This window comes from Notothenia rossii, assembly GCF_949606895.1.
Source record: "Notothenia rossii genome assembly, chromosome: 3".
Classification (NCBI taxonomy): Eukaryota; Metazoa; Chordata; class Actinopteri; order Perciformes; family Nototheniidae; genus Notothenia; species Notothenia rossii.
In genome coordinates this window covers 82,101,117-82,117,150 of record NC_136901.1, presented here as the reverse complement: position 1 = coordinate 82,117,150, position 16,034 = coordinate 82,101,117, and the positions used below count along the sequence as shown (strand labels likewise).

Here is a 16,034-nt window from a genome sequence, read left to right as displayed (position 1 = left end):
TTGTCACATGTCACCCTTCTCTCCTCTCTTCTCTCTCTCTTTCTTCTTTCTTCTACTGTCAAATATCTCATAACAAGAATTAGATGCTCCAGCTATGATAACAGCTATGGTCAGGCAGCACTGCTTTGAGCTAAATGCTAACGTCAGTATACTACCATGCTCACAATGCTAATGCTAATATGTGGATGTTAAGTAGGTATATTGTTTGACATGTTTACTATTTGAGTTATTCTGGCACTAAAGGCCTTCTACATCTGAGTCGGAGGGTAATTGTCGTTTTTTTTTGTTGCCATTTGGTACTAAACTAAAGTTGTGGACAAATTAAAGGTTTTGACCTGATGATAGCTTTACATCACCAAAGATGATTACCATTACCATTTACCCTGAGGGGAACATGACTGTGTGCAGCACATTTCATGGAAATCTATTCAAATAGAAGCTCATAAATTTAACATTTGACACAAATGTCAACCCTTTGCTTGGGGAAAAGTCAGGGCATCACCAAAGTTGTCACATTGAATGTATACACCAAAATGTTGAAGCCACCCTAAGAGCTGCAAAAATGTAGTTAGTCAAAGTTCATTTTTAAATATCATGGGCATTTACACAGCTGCAAAATGCACCGCACATTGTGAAAATGACATCAAACTGTCAGAGCAGACCAATTACTTCATTTTAATTTAGTTCCCTGCTGTCCCTTCTGCTTCTCTCAGCATATTTACTTTTCATATCTTCCACCTCCTTCTATATCCTTTATAGTTAATTACAGCGCTTTTTTTTTCTGCTATAGGTTACCGTATCCGTTTGGGCTCCAGCACAGACAAAAAAGACTCGGGCCGCCTCCACGTGGACTTCGCCCAGGCCAGAGACGACCTGTACGAGTGGGAGTGTCACCAGCGCATGTTGGCCAGAGAGGAGAGGCACCGGCGCAAAATAGAGGACGATCTCTTCCGACCCCCCTCCCCTCCTCCCATAGTGCACTACTCCGACCATGAGAGCAGCCAGCTGGGAGACAAGATCAAAGGTTTGGCTAAATATAAAACATACACAGTAAAATATGTGCATGACATGAAAGCAAAAACATCGGTAACACATATAGAAGTAACACCTTTGAACATATAGTGGTATCTCAACCAGGCATTAATAAGTACAAGTAGTTTGGTATGTGTGTCCATTTGCAGGAAGCCGCCCAATTTTAAGACAAAGCATTACAGGAAGTGTACTAACAGCAGTTCTAACAAATGTGTTGATTAAAAAAGGCTGTAAACATAGTATATCAGTGTATCCTTCCCCCCGCCCATGCTCCTCTCCCTTATCTTGTCTCTTGTCCTCTCGTCTCGCTTCTTCCTCTCCATTTTCTCTTCTCCGCTGTGGTTTCCACGTCTTCTCAGCTTTCTGCCGACTTTCTGGCTGAATACACCTGTTTCGCTAACGAGCAATGACACTTCCAGGTCTCAGTCACAGTTTCCTGATAACAAAATGGCTGTGACTTTCTGCCTCTTTGACATCCGCGTGCGTCTTTCTCGGCTCCCCCTCCCCTCGTCATGGTGTAAAGGAGTCTAACACAGCGTTGTTTCAGCCAAGGATTTGTTTCTGAAGGCTGCAGGCTGCTGTTGTGAAAACACACATCCCGGTTATTTGCTGTAGATTTAGACATGTCAATGCCAGTTATACTCCTGTACTGTAAACCCAATGTTCATTTGTATGACAAGAAGCTCACTGCAGAGCATTTTACTTAGACCATTTTTGTATTTGTTACTTCTCTCATGTGTCGTTGAGGTCTGCGAAGGTGTTCTTTGTTACAGAGCATATGTCAGTCTGTACAGTTCTCAATTTTCCTTTCATCCAACAGCACAGATGGCTTTTTGTTCTCCTGTCCTTGTTCTCTACACTTTACAGTAGATGTTTTATCTTTTTTTTCCGCATCACTTTGGCTTGATCAAATTAACCCAGACGTTACTTAGTCTACTTTTCACTCAACAGAATAAAAAGGGCTTTCTATCGCATGTATTTGAAGTGAACTTCATGTGCCTTTATGTTATTCTTCACATTGTTTTTTACGTTGTTCACAATTTACAGCCTTGGGTATAATGTATTGCTTACTTTTACACAGTTTTGTTTTCCTTTCCTCAAGTATCCGAGCACTGTTTTGATGTCTCCTTGTGTAGAACCTGATTCTTTATTTCTTTACCCCGCTAGATGATGGCAAGTTTCCTGAAGCAGTGCATGTGCTTTTGACCTGGCTGGAGAGAGGAGAAGTCAACCGAAGGAACGCCAATAACTTCTACTCCATGATCCAGGCGTCCAACGGCCATATCCGCCGGCTGACGGGCGAGAAGAGTCAGCATGAGAAGGAGGTGGAAGAAGCCAAAGACAAGTTCAAGATCGCTCTAGCCGGCATAGTTGGTCAATGTGAGTCGGTTCTCAATCACACACAAACTTGGATGAATAATTAAGTGTATACTCTATGTACTGTAAGTGTACAACATTGTTATCATTTTTGTATAAAGGTCAAATAAATAGATTATAAGTTAAAGTTTATCACTAGCATACACTTACCATACTCCTTGTTGTGCAGTATAAGTACAGGAGGAGGATAATAATCCATACTTGGCCAAGTTTCTGGTTCTGTGTAAGTTTCCTTATCATAGGAACACACACTACATAAACACACTGTAAGAATGTTTCTGCCTGAAGTTCACGATGCTGCAAATACGTAAGTATACGATTGTTCACAGCCCATCATCAACTCTCACACCATGCACAGACCATGTGCGCTCAGCATAGTAAGACACACATTGTGGATTTATAGGTTATTGAGTTAAAAAGGTGTCATGAAAGACATTTTGTTTAATGCTAGTTTGTTTTTGGGAGGATGGCTTCAAGGTAAGTTTAATGTATTTCCTAACAGTGTTATATGACTCTACATTTTGCATTCATCGTCCTGCTCATGTTACTTCCGAGATACAAATATCTGAAGCATTAAAGAAAAAAGAATTCTGGTTCATGTGATCATGGTGGAATATGTATTCATGTTTTCTTTCGATGAAAGTAGCCAAACACATTAATCGCATGAATACTGTGGAGGCCAAACATACACAGCAAATGCAGGCTTGGCTCATTCCAGCTGATGAAAGCCCAAAGGAAAAGCCTTCTTCTACCCCACCTTTGACAGCCTAGGCTGTGCAGCTGCTGGTTAACACCATCGCCTGCGGCACTTTGTCTCCCTATATCCCACAACATTCATGTCAAATAGAACGTAAACATCTTTCAACATCAAGTGAAGTTCCCAGTTTTTGATTTCTGGATAAAATACATGCAGAAGACGATGGAAGGTGTATATTTGTATAAACCACACAGAGACAGAGGTTGTTGCTAGTGCTATCCATCCTCCACCATTTCAGCCCAAACAAACACTTTCCTATTCATGGCCCTGCCCTCCTCCTGCTGCATTGCTGGTCATATTAATGATATCACAGAGACTGGCCTCCTGTGAGGGCGTTTACAAGTCTGTTCATATCATATCAATTCGGCCAGTCTCGTTTATTTTTGTTGCCATCCACTTATGTCTGTCTCTGATGGAGTACGTCACCTTTACAGGGCAAGTCGCACATATTGTCACTTAATCCCGATGATGTGTAGCCATGCAGATGCTTTTATGTGCCCTGCTTTTAAGTTAGTGGCCTCTCAGTCTTCTGCTGCTGCACTAATATGGAGGAGGAGCAGAGATTCCATTATTGGTGCTCGAAGCATTGAAGAAATACCTTTGAAAGGCTTTAAAAGCATCTTGGCCTTTCTAGAATAATATGTTACTTTTTTTAAGATAATCTGCAGAGTCTCTATCTGAACTTCTTTGTTGCATATAAGCTCACAAGCCTGAAATTCTGTCCGTAGCGTCTCCTCTCTTCACTGCCTTCACCATCGATCTGCTCCATCAAATTACAGGGTTCTGGGAAGATTGTATTGATCTCTGTACTGTTCACTCTCTCGCTCACTCTGCAAGCGCGCACACACACACTTAGTTGGTGGTGATATTGACTCCCCCCGTCCCCCCGTCTCCCCCCCCTGTGTACATTAGGACCTCTGGGATACAAAGACCACCCATACACACATGACCACTCACATGACAACAGATAGATAGCTGAGAGGGGAATGACTATATCAATACCCAATAAGATCAACCCTGACAGCATACACATCACATGTATGAATAGTTTAATACCTCAGAGTCAAAGGTCTGCTCCTAATAAAGGACTCCGTTACTCAAAGACGTTTGTTAGCTCAGTTAAGTGTTATGTTTCTACACTAGCAATTTGCAGATACAGCTTTACTGAAGGGTTAACTACTGACGCTTGAAGAGTTGTGAATAGAGAACACTATTTTACTTTAATGAGATGTCCTTGGGCAAGGTTATTAACAGTCTTCTGCTGCAGTCAAGCTGCAGGGTGGTCAACAGTTTCACGCTTAAAGTAAAAAGGTTATTATTGGGCGGCTTATTGTTGCTTTGCAAAATGTCCCTTGTTAAATAAATGTTAAAGAAGAAATCCATGCTAACATCTCTAGAATGTCTTTGTCAACACCCTGATGTTTCGAATGTTTGTTTTGCCACATTCGCTCTCTTAGTTTAGCATTATAATTAATAATATGTGTCACACAAAGTAAAGCTGAGCCTGATTAGAAATGTCATTAGTTTTAAAGATATTTGATTATACAACAAAGAATTTAACAACAAAAAATCTGGTTATAAATTCAAAGTAAAAGTTTTTAATACTTAATTTAGATGCAATTCATCCAATTATCGTCAAGACAATTTAATCAAAACCACATACTTCCTGGAGCCAGAACACTGGCTCACACATTTCTTATTTTCGATATGAAGTAGGATATCATATATTATTTATGTATGTAGGAAAACGGCATGATTTACTTAGTTTGTTTAAGCTTTGCGCGTGGGACCTAACTGACCAACCATCTACGAGTTGATGCACTTGCATCAGCTGGTAAGTATTTCACACACTTGTACACACACGTGTATAAACAAACACAAACACACACACACAGAGAGTGCTTAACATCCCTAGTTGACTCCACTTTCTCACTCCTCTGCTCCTTCCCACCTGCCCTCTGTCTTTCTTTCTCTCTGTGTCTCTGGATGGTCTCTGGTCCTTCCCTGCGTCCCGCCACAGTTGAACAGATTGTGTCTGTATTCCAAGCTGCTTCCAAACAAAAGGCATGGGACCATTTCACCAAAGCGCAGCGCAAGAACCTGGACATGTGGCGCAAACAAGCAGAGGTTAGTACACTTTGATTTCATCCTGTTGTTCACGTGATTTATGGAAACATAGACCTTTTTGTTCAACGCCTGTCTCTCTCTTTACTCATTGTAAAAAAAAAAAATGATAGTTGCTTATATTAGGGCTACATACTTTTACTCGATTTCAGCAAAATAGGTGAAGTCAAAAGAGCAGACTCCTTGTTACAGTAAGTACAGAACAGGTACCTGCTCACTCCAGGTCAAAACCTCCCCCCCCCCCCCCCCCCCCTCCCCTGTGAATTGGATACATGCTGCCGGGTGAGTTTTCCATCTCTAAGGGTGTCCAGGAGACAGGTAAATCTGTATAAGCCTTCTCCCCCTGCAACAACACATGTAATGTTCTTTGAGAGGATAATTAATGATGAAATTCTTGAGACATAAAAGCGTGTTATTCATCTTAAAATGTAGCATTTTTATAATCAAGTACCTGCTTACCTTTTATTATTGTTCTGCCGAATGGATCGTAATTAGCATGATGAAGGGTGGTTTGTAATGAAGGGTCTGGAGTGTGGTGCAGTCCTGGGTCTAATGGACAATATAAGATCAAATCTAATTGGTAAGTTTCCTTGAACCTCAGTATTAAAAACAAAAAGGAGATTAAAGGTGAAGCAGCATTCATCTTGTACAAAAACTCCTCTTTAAAGGTAGGTGATGCCAATCCAAATTGTTGTTTTTAATTTTAACTTTTGCTGCAGAATCATATAAATAATGAATAATATAAAACTTTACCCATCTGTTTGTTAAAACCTTTCCTTATAATAGCTTTGTGGAGGTCTCTTAACACACACTTGATGAGTAGGTAGGAAGCTGGAGGAAGCAGGTGTATATGCAAATGCTGGAGTGCATGTCTGATCGTGTGACGTCAGTAAACCTCTTCTGTATTGTTGTCCATTCCCTCGTCAGTCCTTGAAGGTCCCTAAAGGATATGCTCAATGGAGAATCACTGTATATATACACTGAGACAGGAAGTATTGAAATCTGTTCTGTGGATACCAGAGTGTTTTCATCAGGCCTCCAGGGATCTGTCTGTTCTTTCTTTTTGTTTCCTTTATAAAGAGGCTGTATACACACTGCATGCACCAGGGAGTGGAGCATGGATGCAAGTAAAGAGACCACAGTGTGTGGACATTTCACTGCATTCTATGTCCTTACTAAGAAAACATTAGTATGAAAAAAATGTTTTAAGTGACACACTGGTTCAAAAAGTATTGGTAGTTTTTCAGCGTGTCTCCACATACACTGTTTTTTATTCTGTGTGTGTAGGTCTCTCTGTGTGTTTTGTGAGACAGATTAAGTCATTTTGACACAAAGCTCTTGGTTCAGCATTTTCCCAAATTGCGTCTGTATTTTCTGTGCAGCTGCCTGTTAGCTTCTAGGGAGTTTATACACAGTAGAGCATTAGCCGAGACCATTGAATAGCAGGTGTGATAGGTGAGGTAACACTTGAGTGGCTAAAAAATATATATATCCCTCAAAAATATTGGACAGCTACGTACAGCAATCCAAACAGGACATTTGACAAAGCGGCGTTTTGCAAAGAAGAAAACAAAATGACCGCATTAATCTGAACGAGAGGGATGGATTATTGTTTTTACAACATAATTTCCCGATTATTCTAGAATAAATCCTTTTAGTGGGTTAAGTACATTCTTAGAATAAGTGAGAAATTGATTTAACTTCTGTTTGACAGCCTTCACACTGTAAAAATAAGAAACTGTAAATGTATGCAATCATTTAGGGCAGGGGTGGGGAACCTCCGGCCTCCGGGCCGTATACGGCCCGCGAGACCATTTGGTACGGCCCTCGAGGTAATTTATAAACACACGCAAAAAAGAAAAAAATTCAAGAAATCTAGACCGCAAAATAATTAAACAAGCTTGTTTTTCCTGGCCAAGGTCAGGGTCCTTGAACACAACACGAGCCTAACGTGTCATCACGTGGTATATGTCTCGTCTGACAGGAGTGTAGTTTTGATTGATTGATTGAAAAGTTTATTAACAGCTTGTATATTGGGTACAGTACAGTACAGCTCAAAACATACAATTGTTAAGGGGATGCAGACCAGAGAAAGACTTTCGTCTTGTTTACATCAGGGTCCCCCATTTCCAATTCATCATATCATTTAAGACATACAAGACATATTTGACATACAGATGGCTTATTTACAATTTACATACAGGTGTTTTTTTACATACAGATGGCTTACTTACAAATTTCATTTTAGATTTCGTTCTAATACATCCTAACCGGACATTTAAGACATACCAAGTCTACAGATATACAGTTAGTAACAGAGTCTAAAATGCGAGTATATACATAGATGGGGGGGAAGCTGTCCATTGTACGACAGGTTGAGATTTGTACCATTACCGGAGCCAGTTTTGCAATGCTCTTCCCCGAAGGTGCTCTTTAAGAGAGGTTTTGAAGGTAAGTATAGTTTTACTTTCCTTTACAGTAGTGGGAAGAGCATTCCACCTTGATGTGGCATAATTGCGAAACGTGTATTCCCCTTTTTTTGTGCCAAATCTGGGTTTTACATGATTTGTGGAGCTCCCTCTGGTGTTATGATCATGATATTCCTTGACCTTTGGGAAGAATTTTGACATGTACATGGGTACCATAGAGGTGTATTGGATCTTGTAGACCAGGCCCATTGCAAGTAGCTGTACTCTGTCGTCTACTCTAAGCCATCCTAGGTTGTCAACGTGGGCAGAGGTGAGGTGGGTTCTAGATGAAAGGTCAAGCAGTAGTCGGACCAGTTTATTTTGTGATGTTTGAAGTTTTATTTTTAGCGCCTTGGAGGTGCTATGGTACCATGACGTGCAAGCATAGTCATAGTACCCTTGAATGAGTGCTCCTGCCAGAGTTTTCAGGGTGTTTTTGTTTACCAGAGAGGAGATCCGGTATAGGAATCTAGTTCTTTGATTGACTTTTTTTATTACATTGGATGCCATTTTGTCACAGGAGAGGTTTGCCTCAAGAATAGATCCTAGGTATGTAATTTCCTTCTTACTTGTGACAATAATGTCACCCACTGCAACTGAGAAGTCGTCGGATTTGCTGAGATTATGTTTCGAACCGAAGAGAATGGACTCTGTTTTACCCAGGTGTAATGATAATTTATTATCGGAGAGCCTGGTGCAGATTCTGCCGAGCTCGGAGCTGAGGATTTTTTCAACCTGCAATCTGCTCCTGTCAGAGACCAGCAGGGCTGAGTCGTCCGCGAACAGGAACAAGTTGCAGTCACATGCTGATGACATGTCATTTGCATAAATTAGGAACAGTAACGGACCTAATATGCTTCCTTGTGGAACACCACAGCTCACTGGGAGGGGGGGGACAGAGTACCGTTTACCTCCACCATCTGTTCTCTCCCCTCCAGGTAGGATTGCATCCAGCTCACCGATAGTTTATCAAAACCAATTGCTTTTAGCTTGTCAATCAGAATGGGGTGATTGACAGTGTCGAAAGCCTTTTGCAGGTCCAGCATCACCATGCCGCAGTATTTGCCCTCGTCCACCTCTTGTTTGATGTGGTCGTTTAAATAAAGAAGGCATGTGTCAGTGGAGTGGGATGTTCTAAAGCCAGATTGAAATTCATAGATTAGTTTCTTGTCCGCGAGGTACTTTTCGACCTGTTCATATACTATTTTTTCCATGACTTTCGAGATGGAGGTAAGTATAGAAACAGGGCGGTAGTTGCCTGGGTCCAATTTGCTGCCCTTTTTGTGCAGGGGGGTTACTCTTGCAATTTTGAAGTCTTTGGGTACTTTTCCCTGTTTTATGGAGAGGTTAATTATGTGAGCTATGACTGGTGAGATGGCGGTTGCTGTGTCTCTGAGGAATTTGGAGGGGATATTGTCGTGGCCAGTGGCCTTGTTAGGTTGGAGGGCGCTCAGTTTAATGAGTACCTCTGCTGATGTTACCCTTGCTAGACTGAAATCATCTTTGCGTACCCCTAGGTTTTTGTAGTAGGTCATGATGTGATCTACTCCAAAAAGCCCTGAGTGGGAGGGTAATTTATTTACAAGAGTTGTGGCTATGTTTGTAAAAAAAATGTTCAAGTACTTGGCCACGTCCAGTTTGTCTGTGATGAGCCTGTTATCTGTCTTTATGTTTAAGTTCGAAAATCTCGTTTTGAGTTTTTTACTGCAGCCAAGCTGGTTATTGAGTAATTTCCAAAGAAGTTCCAAAGTTCTAACGGAGAGCACCAGAACGCGGCTCCGGGCCGGGACTTCACAAATTGCAATACCCATAAGGAGCTGTACACATGCCGCAGTTTTTGCGTGGCTGTGTCTTTAGTTGAAAGCCCAGTGGCGATCTGTTCATCTGTCATACTGATCATACAGTCAATAACGTTGTTGTTATTAGCATCTGGTTAGCTAGCTATGCTAACGAATATAAGAAGCTTTTTCTCCAACCAGTGAGGTAAAGGCACATCTTTATATGATCATTATAGTTATAGAAAAATAAGAGAATAAAGTAAACAGGTATACAATACTAATATGACAGTAAAAAAAAGTTGTTATTAATAAACAAGAATACAGTTTAAAAGGGAAGTGATTTGTAAAATATCCATAAAGAAAAAAATCTGCTTACTGTTCTGTTTCATATGGGTGTTGAGAGATGTATCCACAGATCTCTTCATGTTGCTCTCAAAGTGCACCAGATTGATGCTTTTAACCTCAACATTTAAAAAAAATCTTCCTGGTGGTGCATGCACCCAAACCCCCCTAGATGAGGTTAGATCCCCCCCCCACACACACAGGTTCCCCACCCCTGATTTAAGGCATTCATAATTAATATCTAATTCTTAACTGTGAATTATTTTCATTTATTTAATATTAGAAATGTATTAGTCCGGACAAACTTTTTCTGTTGAGATTCCTGGAAAAGGGACATTCAAAAAAAACGTTGATTCAAGAACAAAACTCTGATATTAGATCAGTATACAAACGTCAAATGTCCTGTTTGGATTGCCGTACATAGCTGTCCAATATGGCACACCAAGCATCGCTAACACTCTGAGCCAGAGCCGTTTCTTCCTATAGGCGGAATATGCAGATGCATAAGGCCCCCGCGGCCACTTGGGGGCCCCCAAGCTGGAAGTAACTTTTTTTTTTTTCATCCAAAAAAAAAAATATATAATTCATACACAAAAATATGAACAAAATTGGTAGAAGCGGGAGGGCTGAAGCATAGCTTATGGAAAGTAGCCCTCCCGTGCATCATCCTAATACAACATCGGCATTATTGCGTCAAAAACGTATAGCAATTAAGGAATACAAAGAAATAAAGAAAACAGGAGAAAAAATTAAATAAAGGTTAGGGCAGGAAAACAATAAATGCATATATATATATATATATATATACGAAAACTAGATATAAGGTCATTTTCTGCACATGTCAATAGCAGATTCAACTGTCTTTTTTTGGAAATGAACACATGTACTTGAAAATGAATAATAATATATGCATGATTGCATATAAACATTGTGAATACTTATTTTCAAGTGACTTTTTTTACATTCATAAGTTCACGCTGTGGTTTGGAACTGCTTTTGAATATTATTCGGCATTTTGTTATGGAAAATGTTGTGCATAATCAGTACTGTTTTAAGCTGTACTATGTCAACACATTTTAATATATTGAGTTTTTAGATATGGGAGTTGTGTGTTCATATTTACCAACTCCACAGACGGTTCGTAATACTTTTTTTTGGATGTTATTATTTTTTGTAGATTTGTTGAGTACGTGTTTCCCCATATTTCGAAGCAGTAGTAAAGGTAAGGGAGAAATAGACTGTTATAAAGAGTATTTTTCTTCAAGAATGTTCTTAGTATGATACAAAATGCCTGTTGTTTTTGACAGTTTAGTCTGTACATAATTTATATGCTGCTTCCAATTGAGTTTTTCGTCAACAAGCAGTCCTAAAAATGTACATGCACAAACTTTTTCTATCTCGGTATTGTAAATCCGTATAATGCAGTCATTTCTACTCTCAGACTTTGTATTGAATAACATGTCATTTGTTTTGGCCACATCAAGGGATAATTGATTAACTGCAAATCAGTTACATATTATTTCTAATTCTGCATCCACAATTTTAACAAGATCACCAAGATTATGATGGGAGCAGAGAATTCAAAGTTCAGGTTCAGCCTCAATATATTTGGGGAGAATTCAAATGAGCCGTCTTTATTTGTAGACAGCCAAGCCCCCTCCTGTGTTCGGTGAAGCATTATATGCTTACACATCCAATGTAGGATATAAACACGACTAAACTGCAATGATAGCAAAGCTGTGGCTTGTGTTCTTGGGGTAATAAAGTCCAAATCATTGTTGGGCTGTCAGCCAATGAATGACGTCTGAGGAAGATGAAAAATGTAAATTAAACATTGCTGAGAAAATGCATTCTTGCATTTATTGACATAGAGGAGCCTTATTGTTTACCTTTTTAATATCATTTTTCGTAATATTCAATTGCTTGGTTTTTGTGAAATTAGCCTGTTTTCCTATTAAAGTGTAACAGATTGATGTATCTCCACAGACCATCTTAAAGGCTTCGGAATCCACCCCATTGTAGTTAAAAAACTGTAAAGACTAGGGCCCCCAAACAGCATCTTGCATAGGGCCCCCAAAAAGCTAGAAACGGCCCTGCTCAGAGCTAACCTGTACTGGAGAGAGTATGTGTAAAAAAGCAGGAAATTAAAAAAAGGAACTCACTTTGTGGTAAACCCACAAGAGAAAAAGCCTTTGAGCTCCATACTGTTTCAGAAATAATCCTTGATGTGGTTTGGAACATGATATGGCGTTTAATCACGGCAGCATTAAGCTGTATCTGCCGGTAGAATTCTGAGACCTTTAATGTTTAATGTTACAATAAAAATGTGCGCAAAATGTTCCCTAGCCGGGAATATCAACTTTTTCCCTTAAAGTTTCGTTATTAGAAAGCTGGTCTTGAATTCAATTCCAAGTGGCATTAAAGAAAAGTCATAAAAGTAACTTAGTAAAAGTATGAACCCTGTAAAATGAATGAAAATGTAGATTGAATTACATGCCAGCCAACATAATCAAAGTCACTGGCCGTTTCTCAATGTCGAGTATACGTGCTGCAGAGCCACTATTATTATTTATTATATTAAGTATACTACGTCATCGAGTGGCGCCGAAGGACTGTTTAAATGCATGTTAAATGCCCAGCATTCAGCGCCACTCGATGACATAGTATACTTAAAATAGTGTCTCTGCAGCAGGTATACTCGACATTGAGAAACGGCCACTGACTTGCTGGTGAACATAGCTGACCATTTAGCAACTAAAGAGACAGATATTTCCCCGAGATGTCAAATGGAAAAACCGACCTTGAAGAGAGTAAATATTGGACTGACCTTGACTTTCATTGATATGTAGGTGTCGTATTTATAGCATGGACTCCAAAAAAACAGGCATTGCAGGTATAAAGCTTCAGTGAACGTGAAACACTGAGAAAAAGAACAGGAACTGGGATCATATGTCAACGGTTGCTGTATTGTTTTGTATTTGTATACGTTTTCCAATATTAATACATAAAAAAACATCCATTAGAAAGTGATAACCCATAGAAAATGAAGCCCTGTTACACCACAGGCTAATTAACAGTTGCCTAAATCCAAATCCAACAGTCTTGTCTGAGTCATGTTTCTAACAATTTGATGATTGTAGTCCAATATGTATTCACCATTTTGGTTTGGTTCCCATCAACTACTGAAAAACTATTTGGGACTCTTGGCTTGCCTTGATGCTTGAATTTCCCCACCAGCGACTTGTTTACTTCAGCTCTCTGTCATTTACCGCTGGGCTGCTGGAGCACGCTCAGCCTGTCAGAGCTGGAAACCGCTGCCTTTGGTTTTATATGTGGGAGTAATAAGAGCTTCGGGACCCAGCCATACATTCTGTGTGAAGGTCAGAAAACCAAAATAATGGGCTCAAAGTGTCAGAAAGCTGCATAGAGCTGCAGAGGTGGGTGCTAATTCCTAGGTACTCTCAGCACAACTGCTCATTATTTTACATTACAGGGTCTGATTTGATTCAAAATATAAATATTGCTCAAAGCAAGTTTATTCTCACATTGATCATAAAGGCTGCAGTGAAAATGACTGGCAGCCACTGGTCAGTGTAAAGAGCATAGGTAAGTAAGTGTTTCTCAGGGGTAGTTTATCATCAAACAGCCAGCCAGTTTCACTCTCAGTCGTATTGTATATGCAGTATGAATCTCAGGCCTGGAGGTGAAATATGGAGGAGCGGGCAGCGGCGTTGAGTAGCTGCAGCTCCAAGGTAGAATCAGACAACAGCTGCCTCCCTCTATCAGTGTTTTGATGTGCTGTGTGCGTGCTTGTTTGTCAGCAGTGGATGTGTGTCTGTGCACTGGATGTGTGTCTGTGCACTGGATGTGTGTCTGTGCACTGTGTGGTCCATACACACCCACATGGTTGTATGTCTGCATGTGCTTGTGTGTGAAGAGCACCTGTTTGACCCCTGCCATGGACCCAGGCTGATAACGTCAGCTGACACATGGTTGTATGTTTGTTTACTCATGCAGCTTCTGGCCCTCAGTGTTTTTCAGTTTCATTGATTTGATAGAGAGCTTGTTTCTCTATCTCCTGGTAATATGTTTACAAGTGTCTTTCAATACAAGCTTGTATTGTAAAGTGAAGACACCTTTTATCTTTCAAAAATCTATCTGTATATAGATATATATTTTTCTTTTTTTTTTAATTAATCATGGGTGGCTAATACTAAAGCTGTGAGGTTACTAACAATGAGTATGGTTGTATGGAGTCTTGTGATAGCTCAATCAGTGTAATAATAACAATAAATACTTGTTGGCTCATTGCTGACTAGCTCACCTTGCTATATAAGGTTACATGTGTTATTTATATTAGCCTGTAAATAGCTAATTCAATAGCCAGGAACAGGACATAACTCATTATCTTTTCATTCGTTTGTGTAGTCAGTCACAACATTTTCCTTAGAGATATCATGTAAGTGACATTTTAAGCATTAGCCCAACTTTCTCACTTCTATCTAGAGCTGTACAAATTAGTCAAATAGAGGATTTTCGGACAGACAAAACTAAACATTTAAATACATGACCCTGGTTTTCGGGAAACTAGGATGGGCATTTTCAACTGTTATAGACCAAACAATGAATCAATTCCTCGATAATAAGTAATCATTCGTTTCTGCCCTACTTCTTCAAGCCACCCATTTTTACATGAACCCTGACTTCGATGTCCGTGGTCTTTTTGTGTTGCACCCTCTGAATGGAAAAGAGATTGATCGTGTGTCTCTTAACAGCATCGTTAGCTGTGCTCTCTATACTCCGGCTCCAGTGTCATACGACCTCTTGTTTTTTTAATGGAGATACTGTGTACTGCAGTAGCTGAAACATCTGCTGACAACAGGGAAGGAAAGCTGAATGTTATTTAAAAACCCTCAGATACTCACCAACCGTATGTTCGTGGTTTGTCTGATAATGGTCTGTCTGCTGTGTGTAAAGCTTTTCAAGGATTGTGTTTGTCTTGCGTTTTACACAGACCTTGAGGGTTTGGTTTAATTTACAGCTAATTCAATTCATCGTTTTGACCTTAATCTTTAAATCATTTTTAAACCTGCTTCTGGTTACTGATCTCCAGATGGATATAATCATTAGTAATTCTGCCTGTAAGGGGGGAATGAATGAGAGACAATTGTTATATTGGTTTTTTACAGCTATTGTGGGTTTCCAAATGTGGTTCTAAAACACTAACAGTAAGCATAATGAACAGTATACACACAGTTAAGACACATTTAATGCTTTGTCGTCCTGAATCAGTGTCATCTGTTTCACTTTTTGGCAGAAGTTGTGGTTGCCAGTGTCAAACACTGATAAAGTATTTTAGCTGCATGAATGTGAATGCTTTTCCCTAGTAACAAGAACAGCTAAGTAAAAAAAATGTGTTGTCTGGCTATATTTGCGTAACCATCTGCCTTATCACTGTGCCAGAGGGAGAATTAAGCCCCTGCTCTGAGACCTTGTTTCGTGTACACTCCTTTGTTCTGCAGTGATCTGTTCCAAATGTTATTTACAATAACAACGACACCAATAAAGTTGCCTCATTGACGATCCTTCTTCTCCTAGCATCTGTTAAAACGTGCATCTCCCATGAGTGTTTGCAAGTGCTGACCCGCCCCTCTATTGGTTGTGTTTTGCAGGAGATCAGGAACATGCACAGCGAGCAGCTGATGGGTATACGGCGAGAGGAGGAGATGGAGATGTCGGACGATGACATGGAGGACCCCCCCGACAGCAAGGACTCTGAGGACTCAGGTATGCAAATGTTGTCGGTTCAACGCTTCTGTCAACATCACAGGCCAAGCAGTGATCCAGATCTTCAGAGGAGGCAGCTGTGTTTGACTGAAATGACAGTAATCATCCCCCAAGCATCTGACAACCAGCTGACAACTCTACATGAATAAAAAACAGATTCAAAGTACATCAAGATGCTGACACCACTCACGCTTACTGAGTTGATGTTAAACATGACTACTTAATGACCAACCCAGTGTGTGTGTGTGGGTGTGTGTGTGTGTGTGTGTGTCTGTGTGTGTGTGTGTGTGTGTCTGTGTCTGTGTGTGTGTGTGTGTGTGTGTGTGTGTGTGTGTGTGTGTGTGTGTGTGTGTGTGTGTGTGTGTGTGT

The 16,034-nt window shown here is 40.1% G+C and overlaps 1 protein-coding gene across 11 annotated transcripts in view; it reads left to right on the top strand.

The window, feature by feature from the left end:
• LOC307031982 (ecto-NOX disulfide-thiol exchanger 2-like) overlaps positions 1-16,034 on the top strand; it is a 193,265-nt gene that overhangs the window by 155,033 nt on the left and 22,198 nt on the right. For all 11 annotated transcript variants that reach the window (XM_079669625.1, XM_079669632.1, XM_079669630.1 and 8 more), the window contains 4 exons: positions 791-1,024; positions 2,200-2,412; positions 5,187-5,293; positions 15,551-15,665. In XM_079669625.1, coding sequence (XP_079525751.1) covers positions 791-1,024; positions 2,200-2,412; positions 5,187-5,293; positions 15,551-15,665 — 669 coding nt within the window. The remainder of the gene's footprint in view (positions 1-790; positions 1,025-2,199; positions 2,413-5,186; positions 5,294-15,550; positions 15,666-16,034) is intronic.